Genomic DNA, 24,599 nt, shown 5'->3' with positions numbered 1-24,599 from the left:
AGAAGTTCAAAAGGGGGTGTTAAAAAAAAAAGAAAAAAAAAGGAAAGACAAAGACAAACAAAGTAATGTATGTTGTTACACACTTTAACATCAGGTCCTTGAAAAGTCATTTTAAGAATTTATGAATTGGTTCAGTCCTTAATACAGTTTTATTTTCTTCTTCTAGTTCTTAAAATCACAGACATTTGAAGCTGAACTTGAATTATGGCAGAAGCTCCTCGATGAAAAACTCCTCATTAGTCCTGGAAAAGCTTTTTACTGTTACGAGCCTGGATGGTTTAGACTGGTTTTCTCTGATTCTGTCGATAAGATTTACCTGTGTAAGTGTGTTTTACTTTTACTGTGTCATGAAGTAGTATTCAAGTTTTAAGAAAAGGTACCGTTACAAACAAGTTCAAATCTGATTGTTCCCTCTAGGCTTGTTTTCAGAGTTTGTATAAACTGGGAAGTATTATGTTGACCCATAACATAGATTATGAAGCACTTGCTTTGGAATATATTAAACCTTTAAAGTTTGCAGAGCTTCATTTTAAAAATCATTTTCAACACTGTCAGGAGTCAGTGAACCAAATTTTGTGTGATATTCTCTTTCCTCTCTCAAATTACCCTTTATATCACATGAGAATTGCCCAGCACCACTCATTTTTATGTGGATATTCTTATGATGGATGTGAAAAATTCACCCATCTCTTATGTCATAAAGTACTTGACCTTGAGTCAGCGCTGTACTTTGTTGTCAAAAGGGTTGTTTGTGAAGTAATGGGAGTAATGGAATCATAGACAAATTTAGGTTGCAAGGGAAATCTCTGAACATCTAGTACAGCATCCTGCTCAAAACAGGGCCCATCTGTGAGTCAGAGCAGGTCGCTCAGGGCTTTCTTCAGTCAAGCTTTGAGACTGTCCGAAGATGGAGATTATACAGCCTCTCCGAGCAACCTGTTATAGTGTTTAATCGCTCTCATGGTGAAAATTATTTATGTCCAGTCAGTTATTTCCCTTCTGTTTCCACTGTTTCTTTTGGCGAGGAGAAATTTGTAGTGAACTGTATTTCCTTTTTACAGGTATTCAGAGACTTGAGCAAATGCTGCATGCTGGCGCTGCTGAACCAGCTGCAAACAACGCGTCTTCTACTGCAGATGCTTTACGCACTCTAGAAGAAGGTTCTTCAGGCGACCCTTCAAACACACCAGGAGATGATGTCTCCCAGCTAAAAAATATACGTCTTTATTATAATCATATATGCACTTAATGACACACTTTAGCATGCTTATGTTTACTATGGGAGTGTATGACCAGTATTTTTGGCTGTAATGATGCGTAAGTCTCACTTTGCTGTGACCTGGCGTTACTAAATTTGCAAGTGGGGCTGCTAAAATTGAATTTTAGGAAACTGGGCATCATGGATATTCTGACGTTAGCACCTGTTCAGCACAGTACTCTGTTTCACTCAACTTCAAGTGTACTAAGTGTCAGTAAAATCAGTGTCTTATATGTATGCTCGTACAGTTGTTGAATTACGAAATTTTGAACACTTTGGTAAAAAAAGTTGTGCATATTATTATATATTGCAGACTCTCTATTTTAATCAGAAGCCTGAAAGTACTGATTTGCTGTTGATAATCAAATTTTGCTATTTTTTTTTTTAGCTGGCAAAAAGGTTTTATGTATCCGTGGGATCTCTTTAAGCAGTTCGAACGTTACACGCATCTTTCTGAATATGCATACTAAGTGAGTACTTTCTAAGAAAGCATTTAGCTGATTGGCTTTCATGATCCCTTTCAGATATTTTTTTGTCTGCCCAAATTCACTGCAAAATATCAGCAGTTTGGACCAGTTTCATACACTGAATATAAAAAAATACCTTCGATATCTGTAATACACTGTAATGTACACTCCTTTGACAGAGGTGTGTGGGAACTTCTTATGCTTTTTTTTCTTTTAACTATTTGCAGACTTAATTCACAATTTGTTCCATGATTTAGGTTTGGTGAGGGAAAACTGGAACTGCAAAGTTAACAGACAGCTTCTGTAGAGCCTCAGTAGGTGGAATGTCTCACTACGGTAAGCCTTATGATCCCTATTAAACTTGGAACTTGTCTTCCTGATAGGAACATGGGCTCTGGCCTGTTTTTCTTGGCATTTAGACTTGGTAAGCTTCCACTGTTCAAGATGGTAATGTAAAGATAACATAAAGACTTCTTGCTCATTTGGATTCTTGAGCTTGTAGGAGGTGATCCTTGAATACTAATCAGCTCTCTTGGATCCCTTTTCCATCTAGGACCCTGTCGCATGGGACTCTTCCAAGAAGGTCCCTGAAAAGGCCAAAGTTGGCTCTCCTGAAGTCCAGGGTTGTGATCCTGCTTTTTGCCCTGCTCTCTCCTCGCCGGCTCCTGAACTCCACATCTCTTGGTGCATGGGGTTATTCCGCCCCAGGTGCAGGACTTTGCACTTCCCTTTGAGGAACTTCATGAAGTTCCTCTCTGCACATTTCTCCAGCCCATCAAGGCGCTTCTGAAGGGCAACATAACCATCTAGTGTATCAACCACTCCTCCCAATTTTCCATCATCTGCAAATCTGCTGAGGGTGCGCTCTGTCCCATCATCTAGGTCATTAATGAAGACGTTTGTTAAACAATATTTGACCTCAGGGCTACTCCACTAGTGACTGGCCTCCAGCAGCACTTTGTGCTGCTGTTCACCCTTTAAGCCCAGCAGTTCAGGCAGTTTTCAGCCTGTACTTCATCAGTGTGTCCTTGAGGATGTTATGTGATTTTATGTGTCAAAAGCCTTACTAAAGTCAAGACAAACAACATCCACTGTTTTCCCCTCACCTACCAAGCCAGTCGTTTCGTCACAGAAAGCTAGCAGGTTTGTCAAGGATGATTTGCCTTTCATAAATCCCTGCTGACTACTCCTGATTACTTTCTTGTCCTTCATGTGTTTGTTAATGGTTTCCAGGAGGATTTGCTCCATGACCTTCCTGAGGATTGAGGTGAGGCTGACCGGTCAATAGTTCCCCAGATCCTTCCTCTTGCCCTTCTAGAAGATGGGAATGACATTTGCACTTTTTCAGTCCTCAGGAACCTCTCCTGATTGCCATCACCTTTTAAAGATAATTGCGATTGGCCTTGCAATGACATTGGCCACGCTCCCTCAATACTATTAGGTGCACCCCATCAGAGCCCCTGGACTTGTGTATGTCCAGTTTGTTTAAATGTTCCCTAATCTGATCCTCCTCCACCCAGGGTAAGTCTTCCTTGCTCCAGACTTTCCCAAGGGTCTCAGGGACCAAAACAGTTGCAACAGAAACCGTTGTCCATTTTCTAGGAATAACTTTAAATCAGTGTTGTCTTGTGCATGTTAACAAAACTATGTAAGGCTCTACAGAAATCTTGAAATAGCTCAGTTTTGAACAGGGCACAAGGACAGCCTTGCTGTCAGGTGTATTTTCCTGTTTGTGCACAGCCAAATAATAGTTTCTGACAAACTAGAGTTCACATATGCTTCCCAGAGGCTTCTTAGAGACTGGCAGTACTCTGCTCTGAAGCATCCTAATGAGAGAGCATGATTTATCCCACAAGGTTTCCCTTTACTGGCCTGGCTGTGGATGCACTGTCATCATACAGTGATAGAGCTTCTATTTTGTGATAAGAATTTCTGTGTTGACTCTTCACAGAGAGGCTCTTCTCTGCTGTCCGTACCTGTTGTGCTTGTGCACGGATGGCATGGGAGAAAAAAGAAAGCAGCTTGATTCAAATGCAAAAAATTCACAGGTGGATAGTCAGGAAAGTGATGTACAAAAGCACGTATAAAACAGTGAGAATAGTAAACGGGATAGAGAGCTGGAAGGGAATATCAGCTGGGATGTTAACTTCCTACATCTCAGAATCTCTCTCCAGTGCCCCAGAAATATCTAGCCCACTAGTAATGTCCAACTCTTCTGCTGTTTCTCTGGGCAACCTTCCTGATCCCCTGAACCAGTTGCTAAATTTTCGCATATTTTGGAGACATTCACGTATACTGTCAACCTTGGAGCCACTGGGAGGACACTCTAAGATAAATTCACAGACAGGAAATGACAGTAATTTTCCAAGACTGGCTGATACACTGCTTGTAGACCAGAGACACTCAAATGGCTCTGCAAATATGAGCTCAGGTTTCACAGGGCAGCCACTGACAGGAGCTAGTACATCCTTCCAGACACAGGTTAACTTTCTGCAGTGCTGCTCTGGGGTATCTCCTCTGCACTCTTCAATATGTCTATCCTGCTTGTCTTACATGTTTTGCCATGTTTCGAGTTATCCTGAGATGACCCAGCAGAGTTGATGGGTCATCAACTCAGTCTCCTCATCAGTCTCCTCAGCCAACTTGGTTTCTTATTGTTGGGAATCCAAAATATTCAGTACAGTCCTCTTTCTAGGGATGTGGCACAGCCCAGACTCTAGAGCTACCCCTAAACATCTCCAGAGCTGTAGGAACTTGAGAGATGCAAGTTTTCCATCCGTAGTCTGTATAACCACTTGTAAGGTCTTTGCATTGTTCCCCACAGACACCACAAACACCACGCTTTGATCTTTTTAAGACTATTAAGTGCTAAAAGTCACCCAAAAATGCCTGAATGGCCACTGTACTATATTTGGTTCGACGCCCTCTTTATCTGAATCATGAGGTAGTATTTAATTGTGTGATTTATACTATGCTTTTCTTTCTCATTCAGTGTGCTGGGCTGAAAAGTAAGTGCTCATTAAGCACAATCAGTCCTTGAGAGCTTTACTTTGCAATTTCATGTTTCCTGTGTTCCCTTTTGTTACTTTTCTTACACATTCAGTTGCCCATGGCTTGCTGAGGCTTAATGCCATGGGCACAGAGGCACTAGAGCTCATCTGGGCAATGTCAGCTCAGTCCAGCAGGCTTCGCGCACTCCACTGCAGCGTTGTGAGAAGGAGGCCATGCTGAACTGCAGGGCTACAAGCAGTTTAGCAGCCTTCCTATATCTTCTGGCAGTGCACAGAGGCATATGAAATATCCATGCCACTTCACAGAAGAGAGAACTTAGTGCAGGACACAGGAGCAACTTCAGGTGTCAGCTTAGCTCCAGCTCTCTGAAGTACTGGTTGACTAATTCCTGCAAAATCTCTTGTGTCTTCACTGCTTGTTTGGATTCTAGGAGGGCTGCTTAATGCTAACAGTGCCACATCTGAGCTGCATTTATGCCATTTCTTCTCTTCTCACTTCTTCATATTCTAACTCACAGAGATGATATGTCCCCTAGTACACGTATTATTTGAATTTCTTGGATTATAGAAGGAAAGATATAGCACTGCATCTGTACTTCTGACCTCGTAAGCAGGACAGTAATGCCAGCTATAGTACAGGAAGGAAGATCAAAAAGCTGCAAGAACAGGGAGTAAAGTAACAATGGATGCCTTCACCTGCCCAGTTGCACAGACAGGTCAAGAAAGAATGTGAAGAATGATTTGCAGGAAACCATCGGAACTATTAATTTCCCTCTTCAATCACAGAGGGAGACTTCTGGATATTCTGTAGAAATAGTAGATGATCAAGGTATAAAAGGTGTATGTAGAGGTGATGAAGCTGTTACAGAGGAGGCAAATGAATTTTTGCATCCATGCCAAGATTTGGAAAAACTGAGGAGATGATTGTTATGCCACAGCCAGTCTTTGTAGGGGACTCATCACAAGATCTGCCTCAAAGAGAAGTTCTGGTAGAGAGATTATGGAAGAAATAGGCAGAATGAACAATAGCAAGTCACCATCACCTGTTGGTCTTCAGTCAGTAAACCTAAGGGAACTTACCTTAGGACTACTAACTGCGAAGTGTAAGTTCTCGCTTAAAGCCATGTGGGTGTATCACCATGGCAAATATGATGCCTATTTTTTAAGCCACTCTCAGAGAAGACTTGGGGAACTACAGACCAGGAGCTCAGTATCTGCACTGGACAAATTAGTAGAAAGTACCCCCAAAAAAGCCATTTTGGCCACATCAGGGGAGAATAAGAGGAATTCTGCCTCACAAACTTACAGGCGTTTTTTGAAGGCCTCAACAGACCTGTGGACAAGGGAAATCTGATTGCAATAGTCTGCTTGTATTTCCAAAAAGCTTTTGAGAAGGCTACCTCTTATGGAAATGAAGCAGCCATTGGATAAGAGGGAAGGTCTTGATATGAGTAAATGTTTAAAAGATGGAAAAACAAAAGTTGGAGTGAGCGGTTGGTTTTAACAATGGTAGAAAGTCACCACTAGAGTCCTGCAGGGATCTAATCCGTGACCTGTGGTGTTTAGCATAAGTGATCATGAAAGGGAGTGAAAAGGGAAGCAAAAAAAACCTTTCTAATGATGAATTTTTTCAGGCTAGTAAAAACAAAAGTTGCTAATAAAACACTGCAGAAGACATTCACAACACTTGCTGACTGGACTTGGCAGGTAAGTGTAAAGGGATAGAAAAAAATAACATGATAAGCCCTGAGTAACCTAATGATCGTTACTATTCAGAAATCAAAACCTGTGGTTAATAAATAGCCACACAAAACACCAGCTCATTACTCAGAAGGAAGTTGAATGTCTGAAGTTATTGGAAAAGAAATGGAATAGACTTCAGACAGTAGTCTGTCACTATGTAAACACATGGTGTTCCTGCATGTGCGCCGTTGAATACTATGCGAGGCAAGGACAGGGTGAATAGCAAAGGGGCCTTCGTTGCCTGTTCTACTTCAAGAAGTAGCAGGTATCAAAGAAAGCTAGCAAACTGCCAGTTCAAACCAGACCAGAGCAGTTTATTTCTTTTCCCGCAGTGTACAGTTCAGCTGGGGAACTCCATGCTCCAGCATATTTTGGTTTACATAGGTTCAAACAGGTTCAGTCTACTGAGGATTCCTCAACATGGATCGCTGAACTGTAAGAGTGTTTCAGAAAACAACATTGTGATTGCCCAGTTCTTAATACCTTTCCCCGAAGCATTCAAATCTGGTTTTGGCCATTGTTGCAAATGGGTTACTATGTGCAGCACATCTTTGGTGTGACCCAAGGCTGTTGCTTTTATGCTAAGGAATCTGGAAGTCTGCTTCTGCATGTTAGGAAGAAAGAAAATGTTGAGTTTCGTTACAGATGTAGTAAGACTGCTATGAAGGCAAGTGTGTGTGTGTACGTGCGCACGGGCACGCATGCGCATGCGTGTGTGTATGCATATGTGTGTGTGTGTGTGCGTGCGCGTGTGTGCGTGCGCGCACGCGCATACCCGAAAGCGCTAGAAGGTTAAAGGAATGGCCTGTATAGATAATGAAGGACTCTCTGCTCCCAGTCATCTGAGGAGTGGGGCAAACCCAGAAGACCTGTACTCAGACAAGATCATAGCACAGCTGTCTCATTGATGGAAGACTCTACACTCTGACAAGAGGAAGATGGCAACAAGCCAGCACATCACATATACCGTTCCCTTTTCTGTTATTGCAATAGGAAGATAATGGCAAAGGATCAGTCTTAAAGGATATAAAAGATCTGTCAGAGAATTAGTTCTTTGTTGCCAATCAAGAAGAACCCTAGAGATGAGATAAGGACTCACTAGCCAATGTCCCTTGTCTTCTGTGTTGTACGCAAGTGACCCTGGCCAGAGCACCTGGGCACATGCGCCTTGGTGCTTGTGAGCACGTGGGTTTGTGGGTGTGAGTGAATGAACTCTGTGAGAGAATGCATGTGAGTGGGTAAAATGAATTTGTTTAGAGAGGCCCCAGGTCTTGCACTGAGTTCTGTTGCACTAATTTTCTACAAGAGCATAAGAGAAATTGTTACTTGCTTCTACAGCAAAGTACTGCGGTGAGTTCAAAGCCAGCACTTGAACAGATAGATAGAAATATTGTTTGTCTCTAAAAGCTGAGCGGAACTTGTCAGTTCCTTTTCTCAAGGCCTCAACTTGGCCATGGTCAGCAGCAGGCCATTACAAAAGGGCAAGGTTGGCTTGAGAGGACATTTCATTATAACTTCCTGTAACCATCCCACAGATCTTGTCAATAAGTGTAGCCTTTTATGGAGATGTTAATTTTCATCATACCATTTCTGGTGATCTCACCAAGGGAGTCATTAAACCGGAGCCCAGATCTCCAGACTTTGTACAGGATGGTGGTAGGTAAAGACACAGTTGCTTTCAGTTTCGTCTTGGCCAAGCTGTGTCTGCAGCACATACAGCTTCGCTGCAAAAGGACAGGAAGCTGGAAAAATCCTTTATCTTATCTAGCAGCAATCTATTCCTAAGCAATTTAGAATAAAGATGTAAGAAAGCTAGGAGAGTGAAGGAAAAGGCTATTAGTCCAGTGAAAGGGTAGCTATCCTGCTAACACCTCAGGCTGGCTTTGTCTCACACGTCAAACTACCATCTGCCTTGGTCATAAAGAAGAGATTAAGAAAGGTAAGTTTTTGAGTAAACTTTCGGTTTACGGTTATTTGTCTATAACTGTTGCTGAGCAACTGAATGTGTATTTGCTTACACATGCCCTGACTATTCTATGCAATCAGACTTTACAGCTAGCTTATTCATCCTGTGCTGGATTCATAGGTGCATACAGATCACCAAGCTCTTCCAGATAAAGACCGTGCTTTCTGAGAAACGCTGACAGAGCTTTCCCTTTGTCTTTCATTTTCCTGCCTTAAGAAGATTCTTGCTCTGGAGTTAAGAGCCTCTCGTTTTCTTTGTGACGTTTTGGAAGGTGAAAGACAGTTGGACAAAAGCAGCCAGCACAGAACTCAGATCAATATGAAGGAAAGATATTATCAGTCAGAGAAAACTTATCAGAAGGAGCAACTCATCAAAAGAGCAGAGAGGGAACCTCTTCTGACATACTACCTACGTTTACTGGATGCAAAAAAGAGCAGTCCCTCTGAAAGCCACCAGAGCAACTCTGTCATTCCACGATGCACTGACTGCTTGAGGAAAGGTAATCGGAAAATTCTGTGGGAAAAGTGTGGGAAATGCATTTTCTGGAGCAAGGCAGGTCGATGAACAGGGCAGGACAGGGTATTTTATTCTTAGTGGACTGCTGAAATTTGAGAGATTGAGAGATAAGAGGTTCCCAAATTCTACTTACATATTTCAGATGCCTGGTCACAAGCTGCCTTATGTTGTGAACTTATCAAAATGCAGGATCTTATCAGAAAGAAAAGGATCGTTAAGATCTATATAAGATCTGTATGAGACCCTACATACCCTGGAGAGGATTATCAGAGTTTGACCTCCTAAAGACAAACAGAAAACTTCCTGTCGATATCACCTAGAGAAAGATTGTGAAATAAATAAATAAATAAATAGCAGTAGGTGTGTTTTGAACCTGGACCAGTTAAGAGATCTGGTTTACAGCAAGGCACAAAATATTACACTGATAAGGCCGAAAGGTGATGTTCTTCAGCAAAGAAGTGGGAACTGGGACCACAAACGTAGATTGGAGCCTCTCTCATAGGAGGAAAGGCTGAGAGAGCTGGGACTCTTCAGCCTGGAGAAGAGAAGACTGAGAGGCGATCTGATCAATATGTAGAAGTATCTGAAGGGAGGGTGTCGAGAGGATGGGGCCAGACTCTTCTCCGTGGTGCCCAGCGACAGGACGAGAGGCAACGGGCACAAACTGGAACACAGGAAGTTCCCTCTGAACATGAGGAAAACCTTCTTTCCGGTGAGGGTGAGAGAGCACTGGCACAGGTTGCCCAGAGAGGTGGTGGAGTCTCCTTCCCTGGAGATGTTCAAAACCCGTCTGGATGCGGTCCTGGGCAATATGCTCTAGAGGACCCTGCTTGAGCAGGGGGGGTTGGACTACATGATCTCCAGAGGTCCCTTCCAACCTCAACCATTCTGTGATTCTGTGACTGGGGGTGCAGTGGCCAGCAGGAACTTTTGAAAGGAGCTTTGTGCCTGAAGAAAACCTAAAATGTAGTGTTTAACTGCTTCCTGACAGAAGAGTCCAAAGATTGTAATAAGCAAGCAAATATATACTCGGGTGTGCTTTCCTGAGTCAGATTCAGGGTCAGGGTCCAGGACTGTATATTTTGGATGTTTCCAGATAGAAGCCACCTTCCTATCCACCACTCGATTCCAGTTATACTTATTTTTCATTAAACAGACATCCAAGTCCTTCAGGATTTCATCAGGATGCATGAATCGCCTCGAGCTGTTGTTGCCCAAGAAGAAGTTTTTATTGTCAGTGAAGTTTGTAAACCCATGCCACCAAAGAAACATAAACTCTCGGAAGCTGTAGACCAAATGCAAGAACACAGGAGACCACCGGCAAGCGGGGATTCCCCGCCAGCCCCGAGCGTACGCAGGAAGGAGTCTCTTGGTGGCAGGCCAGTGTCGGAACTTTCAATCAGAGAGACTGAACAAAGAAATTCGTATCATCTTGCGGAAGGTAAGTGTGACTGTGTGAGTCTGTGCGAGAGACGGAAAGAAAGGAAGAAGCACCAATACAATATTCTGCTGTCAACCGTTGCAGGATTCTGTACAAAATTGTCTTTATGGTTCACGATGTAATTATAAAAGCATTTATGCTTTTGAGATCATGTTCATGTTCCGAGAGGTGTTCATATATATATGTTATATGCTCCACAGGCACGGCTTGCGCTCTTGCTTGCAGAATTCTGGTCAGTGCCATGCAGTAGCATGTGTACTTTTAGTCTCTAGCCTAGCCTTAGATGGAAGGGGAGTTACACACCAAATAGCAAATCATTAGTAGTTGTTAATGTTTCAGCTGAAATAACACCTTCCCTAATAGTCATCCTTTGAATATATTCTGGCCATACCTTTGGGCTGTGTTTCTCACCTGAAGATTCCCAAGACGTTAAATCCAGCCTTCTGGTTTTTAATCTTGTATTTACACTAACCTACCTATGAAAATGAAATTTAATTAGCCATGAAAATTTGTCTCACCCTTAATAGCATGAAAGCAAACATAATTTCTATCTGCGTTCTATTATGACCGCTAACAGTACTCCTAACTCTTTTCACATGCAAGTTATTGCACCACAGATCTTGCTCAGGACAAAACTACGAAAGTTTGTTTGTGAAACAGACCTGTGCTCACAATTCAGTAAGTGTATGCCTGATTAGGAGTCAAACTGATATCTAGTTTGAGTTACTTTCATAATTTTGGAGAGATGGATTCAGTTAGCTAAGAGATGTACCAATTCTATCTGGGTGATAATAGATAAAAACTATGCTTTATTTGTACAGCTTTCTTATTCCATAATGTATTAGAACAGATGCAACTACAGTACTAGGTGTATTTGTACTTCTGTTCTCACTTCTGTAAGACCATTAAGGCCTTTGTTAATCATTATGCACAATATATCAGCAAGCACAATAAAAGTGATCTTTGTTCCTTGTATAATATGCACTGTAAATATAAAGACTAGCTCAAATACAACACTAGCTCAATGCAACACTAGCTCAAAGCAACATTAGGCCCAGACACCCAGCTCCTGATTTACGTGTGCATCGAGACTTTGTTAGGGTGAGATTCAGCCACGTGCCGTGACGACGTGGCTTAAGCAGAGCCGCAAGAGAAGACCAGTGGTATTCCCTAGCTACAGCTTAGCAATAGACCAAGAGGCCAATTTCTGACTGACTGCTCAGGTTTAAGCATAACGTCAAAGTAAATATAGGGCCTAAAAAGCCATTGTAGTGTTGGTTAAACATGAACTATGTTAAGCAAATAGAGATATGAGAAACCACGCTCTACAACCACAGCTACGTGTGTTGCATACACACCTGCTGAATGAGAAATTTACCCACAGCTAGCAACTGTTGGAGTCAATGTGTCTTATTTTTGGTGGACGATTCAGTCCTTTAAAAAGAAAGGCAGAAATATTTCACCCTTTCAGCATTCGTTCTTGACACAGTGTGGTTTTACGTATGAGTCTTATTATATTGATGAGATAGCATTGACTGCATTCTCTCTTCAGGTTTCAGCATGAGAGTGTATTGCTTTACAGCATTTCATCTAGCTATAACAGTGGGACTTATATGCTGGTAAGTTTAAGAAGTGCCTATTCAATCACTCATTCAACACTGTCTCTTAGTAGCATCTGTTAAGATTAATTTAAACTCTCAGCTGTCCAGGGGCTGGAGTGTATCTTCCCCTTACATGGCCATAAGGGAAATAAATAAAGGGTAATGAGAGCTTCCTTATTCTACAGCTGTGTAATAGCTGATCACAGCCACAGTGTTATTCACCCAATTGTTGTTCTTTCAGGTTCCTCCTAGCACACTGCTCAGAGGAACATAGGCTTGGAGTGACTTTTCCTTTGTAGCTAGAAGATTGAGATCCAGAGGTTCAAGCAGATAGCTAACAGGTTTAAAAAAGGGAAAATAAGAGGGGCTGCTTTACACCACAGCAAACTGGAGCCTGCTTGCTTTGCATGAATTGTGCCATATAGACTGCTGTTATGACTACCTGACCTCATGCAAAGCAGATATGCAGCTCCTGGGACAGTGACTGGTGTCCTTTCACAGGTTTCTGTGATCGCAGAACTATACGTATTTGCTAGTGAAAATGTTATAAAAGCAGCGAATGCCTGTCTATCTTTAGAAAACAGCTGTTTTTCTTCTCCTTACTGTTTCAGCAATATAAGGGAAGTAAGGCTCCTCACCAAAGCTATTAAAGGGGCATTACATGGGCATCTTAAATGTGGAAGAAAGGGAAGAGCGCTCTCTCTGCATAAACCTTTTCTTGTCTAGCACATAGCTCCAGACAGCATCAGAGATGATCAGCAGCACAGATTCTGTAATCTAGGCAACATAAATCACTCTGTATACTATGTTCAATATAAAAAACTGTTACTATTCATCACTGTTACTTATCTGTTACTCTTCATCATTCGTCTTTGCCATTTCAGTTCATTGCTATTGGTTTACTGGCCCTCCGGGAACTGTGGATGTAAGGAGAGCATTCTGGATTTGAGGAGCATTCAAAGAAATCTCGGGGAAACTATACCGAGCACAAGCTGGGGGGGAAGGAGAAGCGAAGTTTTTATTCATTTAAATTCTGGCAATGCTGTTGGGGTCAGTGGTCATGCTGAAATGCATGTATTTTGCAGTCTTGTAGGATGTTGTAACTACAGCTTTGTCCTTCCTTAGGACCAGAGTATTATGGAAGCTGCAGAAATACTGGTGGCTTCTTCTCACACCCATGTAAGTACCTAGATATGAAGCACCAAACTTCTAGCTCAGGTAAATGTTAAGAACTGAGAGTTTATTATTTACAGTACCACTTGGTACCTCTTCCAGAGTGGATCAGATCAGTACTCTGCTACTTCTCTTCCTACATCTTTTGGTTTTGTTGGTCGGTAGGATTATGGCATGACTTTCCCTTCTCTTCGCATCTTCCTTGGTGTCTCTTTTTCTTCATTGAAGGCTAGAATTTCAATGTGAGGATAGTAAATAGATATATACCTAGCACTGTGTGCTGAAAACTATGAAGTAATCTTCCAGGTAGTGATTGTTAGGTTTTTCATTGTCCCTCAGCCAATACTTGAAATGATTGAAAAAAGTTGAAACGATACATGCTAGTCTGTCGTACCAATTGCAGCCATTTTAGCTGCGCTGAAAGTTCAGGGCTCCATCATGTTCAGTTAGCTCTCATTGCTACACTTGGTGAGGGGTTGAATGCAAAAGTAAGAAAACCAAGTTGCTGGGGGCTATTGGACAGGGAGAGGAGAGGAGGGAAAAGAAAATAAGGTGCTCTTTTTACAGCAGGATCTATTAACTGGCTCCCATTCTGTAGCGGGCTCACATCCTGCCTGGCCAAGACTGTCTGTCCTGGGCCGTGTAGCTCTATCCATAGTGCTCAGGTGTTGGAAGGAGATGCAGAGGTACAGAAAAAGCAGCAGAAGAAAAAACTTTTGTTGGAATGTAAAACCGACGAGTATGCTGGTATACTGCTTATCAAAAAGTTCATAGGCACAAATAACATCTTCTGGAGAAGCTGGCCTTAGGTTTTTAATCTGTTTTTCTCCCTTTGGTCCAGCCTTCTAATACAAATCTTCAAATCTTCAATGCTGCTCACTCAGGCAAGTTAGAAGTAACAAAATCATTTAGTTCACCCTCAAAATATGTTCTTAATGCACCTACAAGTATATGACAAATGCCTGAGAACAAATAAGCTTGGTTTATTTGCATGATTTATGTGTATATATCCCAAATGATTCATTTCTCTATTTCAAGCAGTATGGCTTTGTATAACAAAGACTCCACTTTCATAATGTAAAAATATATTGAATAAATAAATGAATATTTAGTAGACATATGAAATCTGAATGTTTTCCTTTCAACACTAAAACATTTTACTTGTTATTTGCTATATTTACTTGAATTATCAGTCACTAAAAATACTTTATTTGCTTTTTTCCTTTTTTTTTTTTAAACTGGGACAAGTGTTGCTATTATTATCCTGCATACAATTTCCAACAAAATTATTTTAGAGCATGCCACTTACACCTTCCTAGGGGTAAGTATATTGTTGAAGCCCATGATTTTTCCTTGTCAAGCTCTTTTATTCCTCCTAAATAGACACAAAAGTAAGTGTTCGCCTCAGTCAAAAATTCGTTCTAAAAAGAATATCCATTACTTCCATCTTGGGAACCTTTTTTTCTGTTCTGCAAGGCAAATGTACTCAATAATACTGATTTCCTACAATTACAAAAAGGATATTTTCTTCCTGCAGGCAGATGAAACTGAAAGACCTCAGGGCATACTGTGGATGTTCTGTACATTGCTCAGTATACTAATGACTTCAGGTCTTAGCTAGATGTTCCATCTTGAGAACTGAAACTGCTTAACAGAAAGGTCTGTTGACTGGTCACAAAGCTCGGAAGCTCAACACAAAGCAATAAATTTAGTAGTAGCGTATCTATTCACAGTACAGTGATGCAAAAATGAAATCTACCTAAATTTTGGCATGGGGAGTGGAGGTACAAAGGGGAAAAGAAAGTATAGTATTGGGTGAGCTCAGATTATTCAATTGCAGACCATCAAATCCTGTTCCTATGGGATCCTATGATATCCCTTCTGCTGTTGAGTCCATTTTTTAAGTCTTCTTTTTGTCCTCCATTTTCCTAATATGAAAAGTCCTGAGAAAGAGAAATTACTCTCAGACATCCCATTCTTTCAGCAATGTGTATAAGAAGCTCTCTGGAGAATCATTCATTATTCCTATGTTACTGGTTTATATTCGGAATATGAAGAAACAAGACAGCAGAACTGTTCAAATACTCACATATAAAGCTATAATGATTTAATACAAGACAGTGACTGGGGATCTAAACTCTTTTAGGACCTTACCATCAGAATTCTTGCCAATTTGTGGTATTTTTAGCACATGCCAGTATAATCAAAAACTAAAATAAAAATATGTCGTGTTTACTAAGGGAGGTTGTTCTATAATTCTAAAAAAAATCCTTTTTGTCTTCTTAGACAGTAATTGGAAGTATAATACTTGGAATTATTTCAGAGTAAGTCTTTTAAGTATTTTTATTTCGTTGCCTTGCATTCTTCTTGAGCACTCTGAGATAATAAACTGCATCTTATTGTCTTAGTTCCCATGATACAATGACTTTAATGCAAGTTGGAGAAATAACTGCATTTGCAACGCTGTTACTGATTGTACTTGCTCTGATGACAAAAGTAAGTACCATTAATGGACTGTGTAACAACAAATAAACTGTTGTCATGATTGTAATGATCATTTTATATGTTTTATCCTTTAGAGTCACTCAATGTCTTGCCATCATGTCTACTAGCTTTGTTTGCATCTCCAATATTAGCAGTGTTCATAGTTTAAAAAAAAAAAGGTAAATGAAAAGTCTGACCTGAGAACTGGGGAACTAAATGAAGAGATCCTATGCTCCTGCAAATCTCTATACCAGCTTCGTTTTTCACTGTACAGGTGTGCTATATCAAGGGTGAGAGAATCCAAACATGCATAGGTGGAAGGTAGTCTGGTTTTAGTTATTAACATATTACCATTTATTTATTCTTCTCTTAGAGCATCGCTCAGAAACGTTGATGGGTATCAATAGGACGGCAGCAGTAGTTGGAAGTCAGTTTAGGAAACTAACAAAAACAGACCCTTCACAGAGTTGGAAATCAATTACACGTGTTTTAGGAATTATTCAGCTAATTAACAGACCAGAAAACGTTAAACCAGCTGTAGTAATCTCAGGATTTATCATGACTATATGTCATTAATTTTAGTTTATTCACCATAATCCCTGAACAACATATAATCTTTTTAATTCAAAGATGTGTTGGCCAATGGCAACTAAAGACAATCTTACTGTGCTTGCTGTCCTCAGAAAACCCTGACAAGCATGACCATATCAATCGTCTCAAGCATCCTGCTGCTTATTGGAGCAGCTATACTTGTCCTTACAAATTCATCTGTAAGTGGTTTACTTGATGTGCACTTATGAGATACGCTGCTATGGCTATAGTTTATCTTGTACAGTACCTGTAATCACTGTATCTGTATTGGGTAGTATCAGTAGCTTCTTATCACACTGTAGCAAATTATATAAAAATGTTTAAATGCAGAAGTCGTTTTCTCTATTAAGGTCCTTTTCTGTGTTAGGGAAAGTGGCAAAAATGTTTAGACGGCAAGGTTTATGTTTAATCAGCTGCTCAGTAGATATTTTTTCAATGATGTGATTTTTTTTTTTTCCTATTTAATTCCTATTGAATAGCAAGACCAAACGGCTAAATAGGTATTTAAAGTTCCTGTGGGCTGTTTCACTAGAAAACAGATGAGTTTTGCACCTTTCCAAACCAAGTAATTATCTATCATGGTTAGGTAAATAACAGAAGGGAGGTGGATTCACATTTGGTTTAGACTACTAACTACTAGACTACTTAACTACTACATCATTTGATAGTCTTGTCTTTATTGTGTCTTTTTTTAACCTGACCAGAATATGCCTTTCTTAGATTTAGTGCTGCTATTGATTTAAATACAGTGAAGGATGTCATTTTTATTTGATTCTAGCTTTCATTTCATAGTGCAAATTGTTGCCTTTTCCTACAGAAGTTCCAGGTTATATATGCTGCATTTGGAACTCTGCTCTTTGCTGCTGTAAGTAGAACGTTTATATGGCATGCTTTTTCTCATAAGGGTAAGATATTATCTTGCTACCAACTTTTTTGCTTAAGCTTTCAAACTTCATGTCCAACATAAGGTTCCCTGATCCTGCAGTCAGACGTCTGTCTCAGTATGACCTTCTATTTGGCATGGGAGGATGCTGAGATCTGTGTAGCTGCAAAATTGGCCACTTCCTTAGGCCTGTTCTGTAGAAAGGCACACTTCTTCCCCCTCCCCAAATTTTTAAATATAGAACTTGGTGAAGCAAATAACAAGGTGCACTTCTTATCTGCCCAAGTAGGTAGACGTTTTGCTTTGCTGCTGAAACACAACAGTGGTTTCCAAACTACTCATAGGTCTCTGCTGATAATAAGCTGCCATGAAAATTTTCTAGATACAAGGGCTGCTCCTGTTACCTGCTCCTCTGGTTGCGGCGAGAGGGGGAATGTGTGTGTCTAAACATGTGAGAACTGAGAACTCCAAATCAGACTCCAGTTATAAAGTACCCCTAGCCTCCAAGGAAAGCAGTGGAACAGCCTGGGAAGTTTCCCATCTTTTTAGACATCTTAGAAGGCTGAAAGTTCATCACAGTATTAGTGTCACTTGTGGGCAGGAAGCTGCATTAGAAAAAAAACAGATTGTGTGCAGGGACCATTAATGAAACAACGAGGCATGAAAAAAACAAACCACTTTGTAAATGAGGAGAAATCTGAACCTCCTTTCCTTTGTCATGCTCAGGTTTCCTCTGAGTTAATACCTCCCCCAGTAACATCTCTTTTTCCTCTTAATATTCTCTTTCTCACTACCATTGGTTCATAGCGGTCCACTGTCTAAAAATAATCTTGCAGTCACGAGGACTTAATAACCAACTATTGTCCCTGCTGGAGAAGGGTTATGACTTTGCCCTCATCATTAATAGGGAATTCCAGTCATTCTGTGAAACAGAAACTCCAAACTGCAAATCATTCATTTGCATTTCTCTGAATTGTCCCTATTATTTATCTCCAAATAAGGGCAAACAGCATGCAAGGACTTTAAATTTTGTACAAATTGTAAAAACCCAAAAAAGCAAAAATGAATATAATATACATGAATATGAATGAATAATAAAAGCATTTTTCTCCCTCTTCTTCCTTCAAGGATTTGATGAAGACAGTAGCTGAGCTTGAAAGGCAACCCACAAAGGATCAAGCCTCCATGAATTACACTCAGACAGCATGGTCACTTTACATACACATTGCTATGCTCTTCTTCTTTACTTTGCTGTTAGTTGATGCAATACCCTTACACTCTTTTCCTTGATCATCCACTAAAGGAAGGTACATGTCAGCTCAGATTACAGGATGCATTTTTGTATAACAGTCTTCTTATAGACAAAAAATTGTCTTAGGGAATTGTAGAAATAGGTATTAAAGGTGGGGGGAGGTTGTTGAGTGTGGCATAATATACTGTGCTAATCTATAAAATATGTTACCTCGCTGATGAGATGGTGTCATCACAAGGCTTAGGGTCAGTCTCATGAATGAAGGATGTCACATTATTACCAAAAACGCAACTCAGAGTTACTAAAGATGAGGAATATTGAGGGAACCCGATGTGAAAAGCTTGCAGACTGCAGAAAAAGGAGAGGAGATATAACATTTGAGGGGGTCACTGTGGTTACTGTAAATAACTTTCAAGAGTCATTATTTTTACCTTCTGATGCTTGTTAATTTAATTAAGAAGAATCAGCTAAACAATCAGCTTGTTAATTTAATTAAGAAGTCGGAGGAAGTGGGAGAAAGGAGCGCTCGGTCAGAAGGCCAGGAGTGAAGTCACTTTCACCGGTCACCATTACTGCAACACACTGAACATACGCATCTGAAACGCATGCAGTAACTAGAGCTATTTGAGATTTAACTCTGTATTAGCAGTCATGCTAGCCCGGTGCTACATACTGATCGCTTTCTTATATTTTAAAGGTAGTAGGGATGTGGTATGACCCCTACTTTTCTGAAAACTCCTCATGCCATTCGATAGTTGTTATGGCCATTTGAACTAGAACCCTCTAAAGCAACCGGAGACATTCTGAGCTATTGCCAGAATCTCTTAAATTCAGCATTTATTCCCTTAAAGTTGACTATTCTTCATTGTATTTGAAGAGGGGAGAACTGAGGCAACAAACTGAAACAAATAGGCCTGGTTCTTGCTGTCACAGGTCTCACCGTATTAAACATCATCAACAATTGAGACACTTTCAAAATGTATTTCAAAGTAAGTCAAAGTTTTCCGTGATGCTAAAATATAACTCTACTGCAACTGTTACAGACTTTCACACAATGTACTAAAGTCGATTTGTGGTTTCTGGGTGCTACGGTCACATAAGTCAAAAAAAGCTGAAAAGAGCTATAAAGTTAAATGTAAGAGCATGTTTAAGAGGATCAGTATTCCACGTACATCTCTTACGCTACATAGGGAGCAGGAAACACTAAATACAGGGAGTTTGGGTGATCTGAGCACCCCTCACAGTGTTTTGACCTATTTGGCTTGTAAAATGTTTACTGCATAGAACTTTAATATGAACTATCCAGTTTCTATTCATTTGAATATCTTTATATAAACTCTGGTATTTTTCCAGTTCTGCTATTTAAATATGTTCATTCGTATACTGAGACTATCAAAGTGTAAGATTAGTCTCTCTCTTTCCTTAGCAACTGTTTGGGTTTTTTTTTAAATATGGAACCTCTGCTGATTCTGTTTTTTACCCTCATTAACTGCAAAGACTGAAAAAAGTATTTGAACTCAAATTTAAGGGGGTAAGCTAACACACAACTAGTAACAACATCAAATTCAAATCATGTGTCAGCGTTGGCTTGCTCTGGAAATAAGATAAATTACTGCTGCAAGGAGGCCAGGATAGGGAAGCCAAATAACATTAGTTCCTTAATCTGTGTTCAGCTTAACAAGAAATTTATCCCCGTATGTAAACAAAGTGCAGAGCAGAAAGCTACATAGGTCCACATTTTTTTAGATTCAGCTGAACAAACTTCCTTTAAAAGATGACAGGTAAACGGACTACAGCCATATTGTACATACTGCCAGGAGAAAAGGTTCTAGTTTAAAGAACAAAAATCAAAGGAGATCACTTATCTCCAGTGCAACAGAAAACTGTTAACTGCATCACTGATCAAGTTTAGACCCTCCAAGTGTTTATTCAAAACTAGTCTTAGGTTATTTTTAGGAAACAAACACAAATTTCAGTCACAGTTAACTACATTAAACAAGTATATAAAGTGCTGGATGATCCGAAGTAGGGATTGTAACTCATTTCCTAGAAATAAGTTAGAAAATAACAACACTAAAGGCAACTTCAAGTCATTCACTTGTTCATTGAACTGGAAGATGAAATTAAATTTGTAGCTTTTTTCCCCCCAAACTGAGCAATAATGACTGAAGAATGGAGCATGGAAAAGAAGCATCAAAGAGAAAGAGAATTTCCATTTTAAAAATCAGATATAACCTAAAATAAATAAGTACCACAATCCACGAACGTTTTACAATTTTTTTTAAACTTCCTGTACGGGGTTCACAGACCTGAGAATACACCCAAAATAACTGGTCCAGAGTATTCCTTTTAAAAAAAATTATAAATTGTTGGTAACAGTTTCTTTAATGGAGATTGCTGGAGTAGGTCCCACATGAGTCCATATATAGCCTTTCTCTGGTCTTGTAGGAACAGTAGGGAAGGGAGATGATCGGGATTTGAAATATTCTGAAGGAGCATGACAGACAAATTCTAAATATTCCATTTTCCTCGGGAGATCTTCTTCTGGTCCTAGGAAAAAACAAATAAACCCCAAAGTCAAAAATTTCAAGGCTTAAAACTGGAACATCCAATAACTACGTAACATGCAACAAGAGCCAAAATCCCCCACAGAATATGCAATTTCAGTTAATGGCATTGTCAGTAAAATAGCCTCAAATACTACATAAGAAACGTCTACATTTCTTTTTGTCGGCATGATTTTTTTTTTTAAGCATTCAGTTAGTCGAGTGGAATGAAGTATTTTAGTTAACATATTTTAAATGAATACTGTTTGTAGCCTGCCTGTCAAAAGGATTTTCCCGAAATATTAGTAATTTTATAATCAGTTACAGAACACTTTCTCTGCTAGTGCTTACGCCCTATCCATTCTAAGTACCCTGGAAGAAGACCAGTTAATTCAGTACACTTTAAAAGAAACAGCTTGCCTAGTGTATCAGATTTATACTGTAATAACTTTGACTCCAGCTATGGAGGAATAATTTAATCCTCGAAGCTGCAAGACTGTAATTGTGCCTGTCCTGTGAGCACATGTAAGTAAACAATCCCACTCACTGGAGCAGTATATATGTACATACATGCAGTATATACACATATATACACACACACACACACATATACACACATACATAAATAAAACATTACTCGAGTGAGATAAATGATTACAGGATTAGGGTCTAAAATGTGGCAATTACATAAATGATTTTGACAAATTAGAAAAGTTAAAAAATTACAACTCTGCTTGCATCAGTCTAGGCATGCAGAAGTCGCAGAAGATGACAGCTTAGAGATTACCTATGATATAGGATGCAGCATCAAAGCAATCTTTGGGGCTGGCTTGCGTTGGAATGAGCCAGGTTAGTGCAGCGCTCTTTTCACAGTATTGGTCCTGAATAAACCCACGGATCTGAGCATAGTATGTTTTTCCATCCTGCTCATCAACCACTGAAACAACATCTCCAATTTGATAGTACACGCCCTAAAAGACGTACAAATGATAATTAAACAATCTGATTTTGGAAGCTTCACTCTAATTCTGATTCATGAGTATCTTAAATATCAATATCTTAACATTATCTCAAGTTAACCCAGTCTCAAAAGACAATCTTAATCCAGCTACATGCAAGTGAAAGGTGGCGTAAGATGAAGCTTGTCTCATCTATGCAGCCATAGGCACAGCTTGAGCAGAGTCACCTAATGTCTAGAGGTGTGCGTTTGGTCCCAAAACGGCTTCTGAAACCAAACAGGCAATTCCACGTGGTCTACTGTGGGCTCAATGTGCAATGGCAGAAGCAACTTGGCCTTATCCATCTTCAAAGAAACGGCTAGCTCAGCTGTTCTGCTCCTTCCCTCTCTGTGGACTGTTATGCCTGTCTGCAGGCTGGCAATGGTCTTATTCTGTCAGAAGTAGAACAGCAAGTCCGATGCCATCTAGAAATAGTAACAGCAGTAAGCTGTGCTGTGTACAGAAAAAGCAGCCTTCTGCACATGAAGAAGAGTGTACCAACCCAGATCCGCATGCAACTCAGTCCCAAAACACAGACCCGTCTCCTTCTACTGCCAAGGCTCAACCATTTTACAAGGTGCCCTAACGTGCATGAGGCTGCACAGCGATGGCAGTATCAGTTCATGTTATAACAGTGTCACACAGCACAAGGCAGTGTTTGCACAATCAAGATCAGAGTTTGCCATGAATCACCCAGCAGGGTTTTGTTTTTAAAACAGATAAAAAGAACACACAAACAAAAAAAAATCAACCCACTCCCTCCCCAAAAACACAGCCAAGCGTAAAAACAGACAGATCTTGCATAAGGGTGTCAGGTTAGATAGGACTTCTGATATAATTCTCAGGAATTTCTGATGAAAACAAAAAACACAAGAAAAGACATCGATTCTCTTCCAAAGCAGTCAACAGCAAAATAGAGATTCATCTCAGATGTGAGACATGCAGCATCAGGTCTCTAGTGAGTATAAGGAAACTCGGTACCCCACTTCTCAAGTGTTTTTATAGCATTTGGCAAATGTACAATGGCTACTGGCTATCCTGGCCCTTTTCATTTTGAGGAAAATACGTCTCAAAAGGGTTGTTGTTTTACTGGAAGGCAAAAGCAAGTTTCAGAACTTCAAAACACTAACATGTTGGTGCACTGTTAAAAATGCTCTAGAATGTGAAACGTGAGAAGGTGACCGGCTTCTGCTTTCCTTGGAAGGTTCAACAGATCCTGTTCCCAGGCTGCCTGACGCTGCTCACATGCAGCTCTGAAAGGGGAGCAAGTTCAGATGTTAAGGCAGGGCAACCTATCATCTGCACTATTCTATATGCTTAACGTAGGAAGCATCTCATACGTTTAAGTGATCATCAGCTATAGTCAGTTTTGCTCGCTATCAGCACAGTGAGAGTTAAGAATTTTCCTTCACTCATTCACTTAACCACATATAATTTTTAAGATCTTGATGGCAATAATTACTAGGGGGACTAAATGCATCTTTTTCTTGGAAGAAGAAAAATGGGACGATAACAACTTCTGGAATAAACTGCTTCACAAGCCTCAATGGCAATGGCATAAAACAAAACAACACACTACACATAATGCTGGGAAAGAAAGTATAGCTTCTGCAAATACATCCTTAGCACTTTCAATATTTGCATTAACTTTTGAAATCGGAAACAGAAACAGCCAGATCCATTTTGCAAACAAACTTGCATAAACCATACCTTATAAAAGATCGATTCTGCTGTAATTATAGTGGATACAGATTCAGGAGCCTTGATAGGCTGAGAAAACAACAGAGAAAGGGAAGGTCAGCAGTGTTAGCACAAACACACTATGTGATGCTAATTTGCTCCCCCCCCCCCTTTTAGAAAGGGGGCATCCTGATAGAGAATCTTCTTAGAAAATTAGGAAACAAGGAATGAGTGCAAACATGTCAAATGCGCAGCCCCTTGGGGGGGGGGGGGGGGCAGCCTTTCGGCAGGCCCGGGTCACCCCGGCACACCGAGGGCCGGCCCCGCCGGGCCCTGACCGCAGCCCGCTCCTCAACACCCTGCCCGAGAGCGGCAGGAAAACCCACGCACCGCCTTACATTTTTCAACTTGAAGATGTGTCTCCTCCCTTTGCCCTTCGTGGAAACCTTCTTCTCCGCAGCAGGGGCGGACTTGTACTTGGTGTTCCGCAGCCGCGCAGACCGCCTGTGTATTTCTTGCTTGCTCTAGGATGCAAAGACACCGGCGGTGGCGGGGACGGGGACGGGGACGGGGGGCAGCCCCGGCCCGGCCCGCCCGCGGCCCGGCGGCGGCGGCCCCGCGCGGGGAGCCCCGGCCGAGGCGGCCTCACCTGCTTGCCGCCGCCGCCGCCGCCGTTGCTGTGCTGGGCGGCGGCCGAGGTGGTGGCGAAGGCGCCGGGCCCGGGCGGCGCGGAGCGGGCCGTGCAGTTGTTGCAGAGGATCTCGCCTTGGCCGCCCTTCTTCCACATGGAGGAGGACGTGCTGCGGCACACGCTGCAGGTGGGCTTCAGCCCCAGCGGCATCCTCCGCGCCGCCGCCGGGGCCCGCAGCCCCTCGCAGCCACACGGCGGAACGCGGCGGTCGCCGCCGCCGCCAGACCCGACCCGGCCCCGGCCCCGGCCCCGGCCCCGGCCCCGGCCTCTTCCCGCCGGCGGCGGATGTCGCGGCGGC

General features: G+C 41.2%; 3 protein-coding genes across 11 annotated transcripts in view; 2 read left to right on the top strand and 1 right to left on the bottom strand.

Annotated features, from left to right (window-relative positions):
• The window catches only part of LOC104143686 (1-aminocyclopropane-1-carboxylate synthase-like protein 1), a 22,509-nt gene extending 13,756 nt beyond the window's left edge, over positions 1–8,753 (top strand). For 3 of the 4 annotated variants that reach the window (XM_068934814.1, XM_068934812.1, XM_068934815.1), the window contains 4 exons: positions 167–320; positions 1,062–1,728; positions 1,983–2,061; positions 2,279–6,111. In XM_068934814.1, coding sequence (XP_068790915.1) covers positions 167–320; positions 1,062–1,249 — 342 coding nt within the window. In that variant the 3' untranslated portion in view covers positions 1,250–1,728; positions 1,983–2,061; positions 2,279–6,111. Of the gene's footprint in view, positions 1–166; positions 321–1,061; positions 1,729–1,982; positions 2,062–2,278; positions 6,112–8,664 lie in introns of those variants that run through there. The other variant, XM_068934813.1, reaches the window with a different exon arrangement.
• LOC138066305 (uncharacterized) lies at positions 7,899–20,646 on the top strand. 5 transcript variants are annotated; one of them, XM_068934816.1, is made up of 11 exons: positions 7,899–8,418; positions 8,717–8,944; positions 10,118–10,402; positions 11,955–12,021; positions 13,129–13,182; positions 14,425–14,497; positions 15,463–15,500; positions 15,585–15,672; positions 16,344–16,430; positions 17,030–17,116; positions 18,263–18,424. In XM_068934816.1, exons 2-11 carry the CDS (start codon positions 8,764–8,766, stop codon positions 18,422–18,424), a joined length of 1,122 nt encoding a protein of 373 aa, XP_068790917.1. In that variant the 5' UTR covers positions 7,899–8,418; positions 8,717–8,763. The 5 variants fall into 5 exon arrangements, with proteins under 5 accessions (XP_068790917.1, XP_068790920.1, XP_068790918.1 ...); XM_068934819.1 differs by lacking the exon at positions 8,717–8,944; XM_068934817.1 differs by lacking the exon at positions 7,899–8,418 and having other exon boundaries at positions 8,757–8,944; positions 17,069–17,116.
• On the bottom strand, positions 15,718–24,599 carry GATAD1 (GATA zinc finger domain containing 1). 2 transcript variants are annotated; one of them, XR_011139612.1, is made up of 6 exons: positions 24,260–24,590; positions 24,009–24,134; positions 23,641–23,700; positions 21,720–21,903; positions 20,696–20,936; positions 15,718–18,734 (listed from the first exon to the last, which is right to left on the bottom strand). XR_011139612.1 is itself a non-coding variant. In XM_068934822.1 (5 exons), exons 1-5 carry the CDS (start codon positions 24,449–24,451, stop codon positions 20,746–20,748), a joined length of 753 nt encoding a protein of 250 aa, XP_068790923.1. In that variant the 5' UTR covers positions 24,452–24,599; the 3' UTR covers positions 20,650–20,745. The 2 variants fall into 2 exon arrangements, 1 of the variants encoding a protein (XP_068790923.1); XM_068934822.1 differs by lacking the exon at positions 15,718–18,734 and having other exon boundaries at positions 20,650–20,936; positions 24,260–24,599.

The sequence above is a fragment of the Struthio camelus genome, chromosome 2 (genome assembly GCF_040807025.1).
Source record: "Struthio camelus isolate bStrCam1 chromosome 2, bStrCam1.hap1, whole genome shotgun sequence".
NCBI lineage: Eukaryota > Metazoa > Chordata > Aves > Struthioniformes > Struthionidae > Struthio > Struthio camelus.
This window is presented reverse-complemented; position numbering and strand designations above follow the sequence as displayed.

Excerpts from the sequence above, each read along its gene's own strand:
- LOC138066305 (XM_068934816.1), top strand. The coding sequence starts at position 8,764 with ATGAAGGAAAGATATTATCAGTCAGAGAAAACTTATCAGAAGGAGCAA. Across the intron at positions 13,183-14,424 it reads TGGCTTCTTCTCACACCCAT|TGTTGCTATTATTATCCTGC; the intron begins GTAAGTACCTAG and ends AACTGGGACAAG. Across the intron at positions 17,117-18,262 it reads GAACTCTGCTCTTTGCTGCT|GATTTGATGAAGACAGTAGC; the intron begins GTAAGTAGAACG and ends TCTTCCTTCAAG.
- GATAD1 (XM_068934822.1), bottom strand. The coding sequence starts at position 24,451 with ATGCCGCTGGGGCTGAAGCCCACCTGCAGCGTGTGCCGCAGCACGTCC. Across the intron at positions 23,701-24,008 it reads ACATCTTCAAGTTGAAAAAT|CCTATCAAGGCTCCTGAATC; the intron begins GTAAGGCGGTGC and ends TTGTTTTCTCAG. Across the intron at positions 20,937-21,719 it reads TGCTGCATCCTATATCATAG|GACCAGAAGAAGATCTCCCG; the intron begins GTAATCTCTAAG and ends GTTTTTTCCTAG.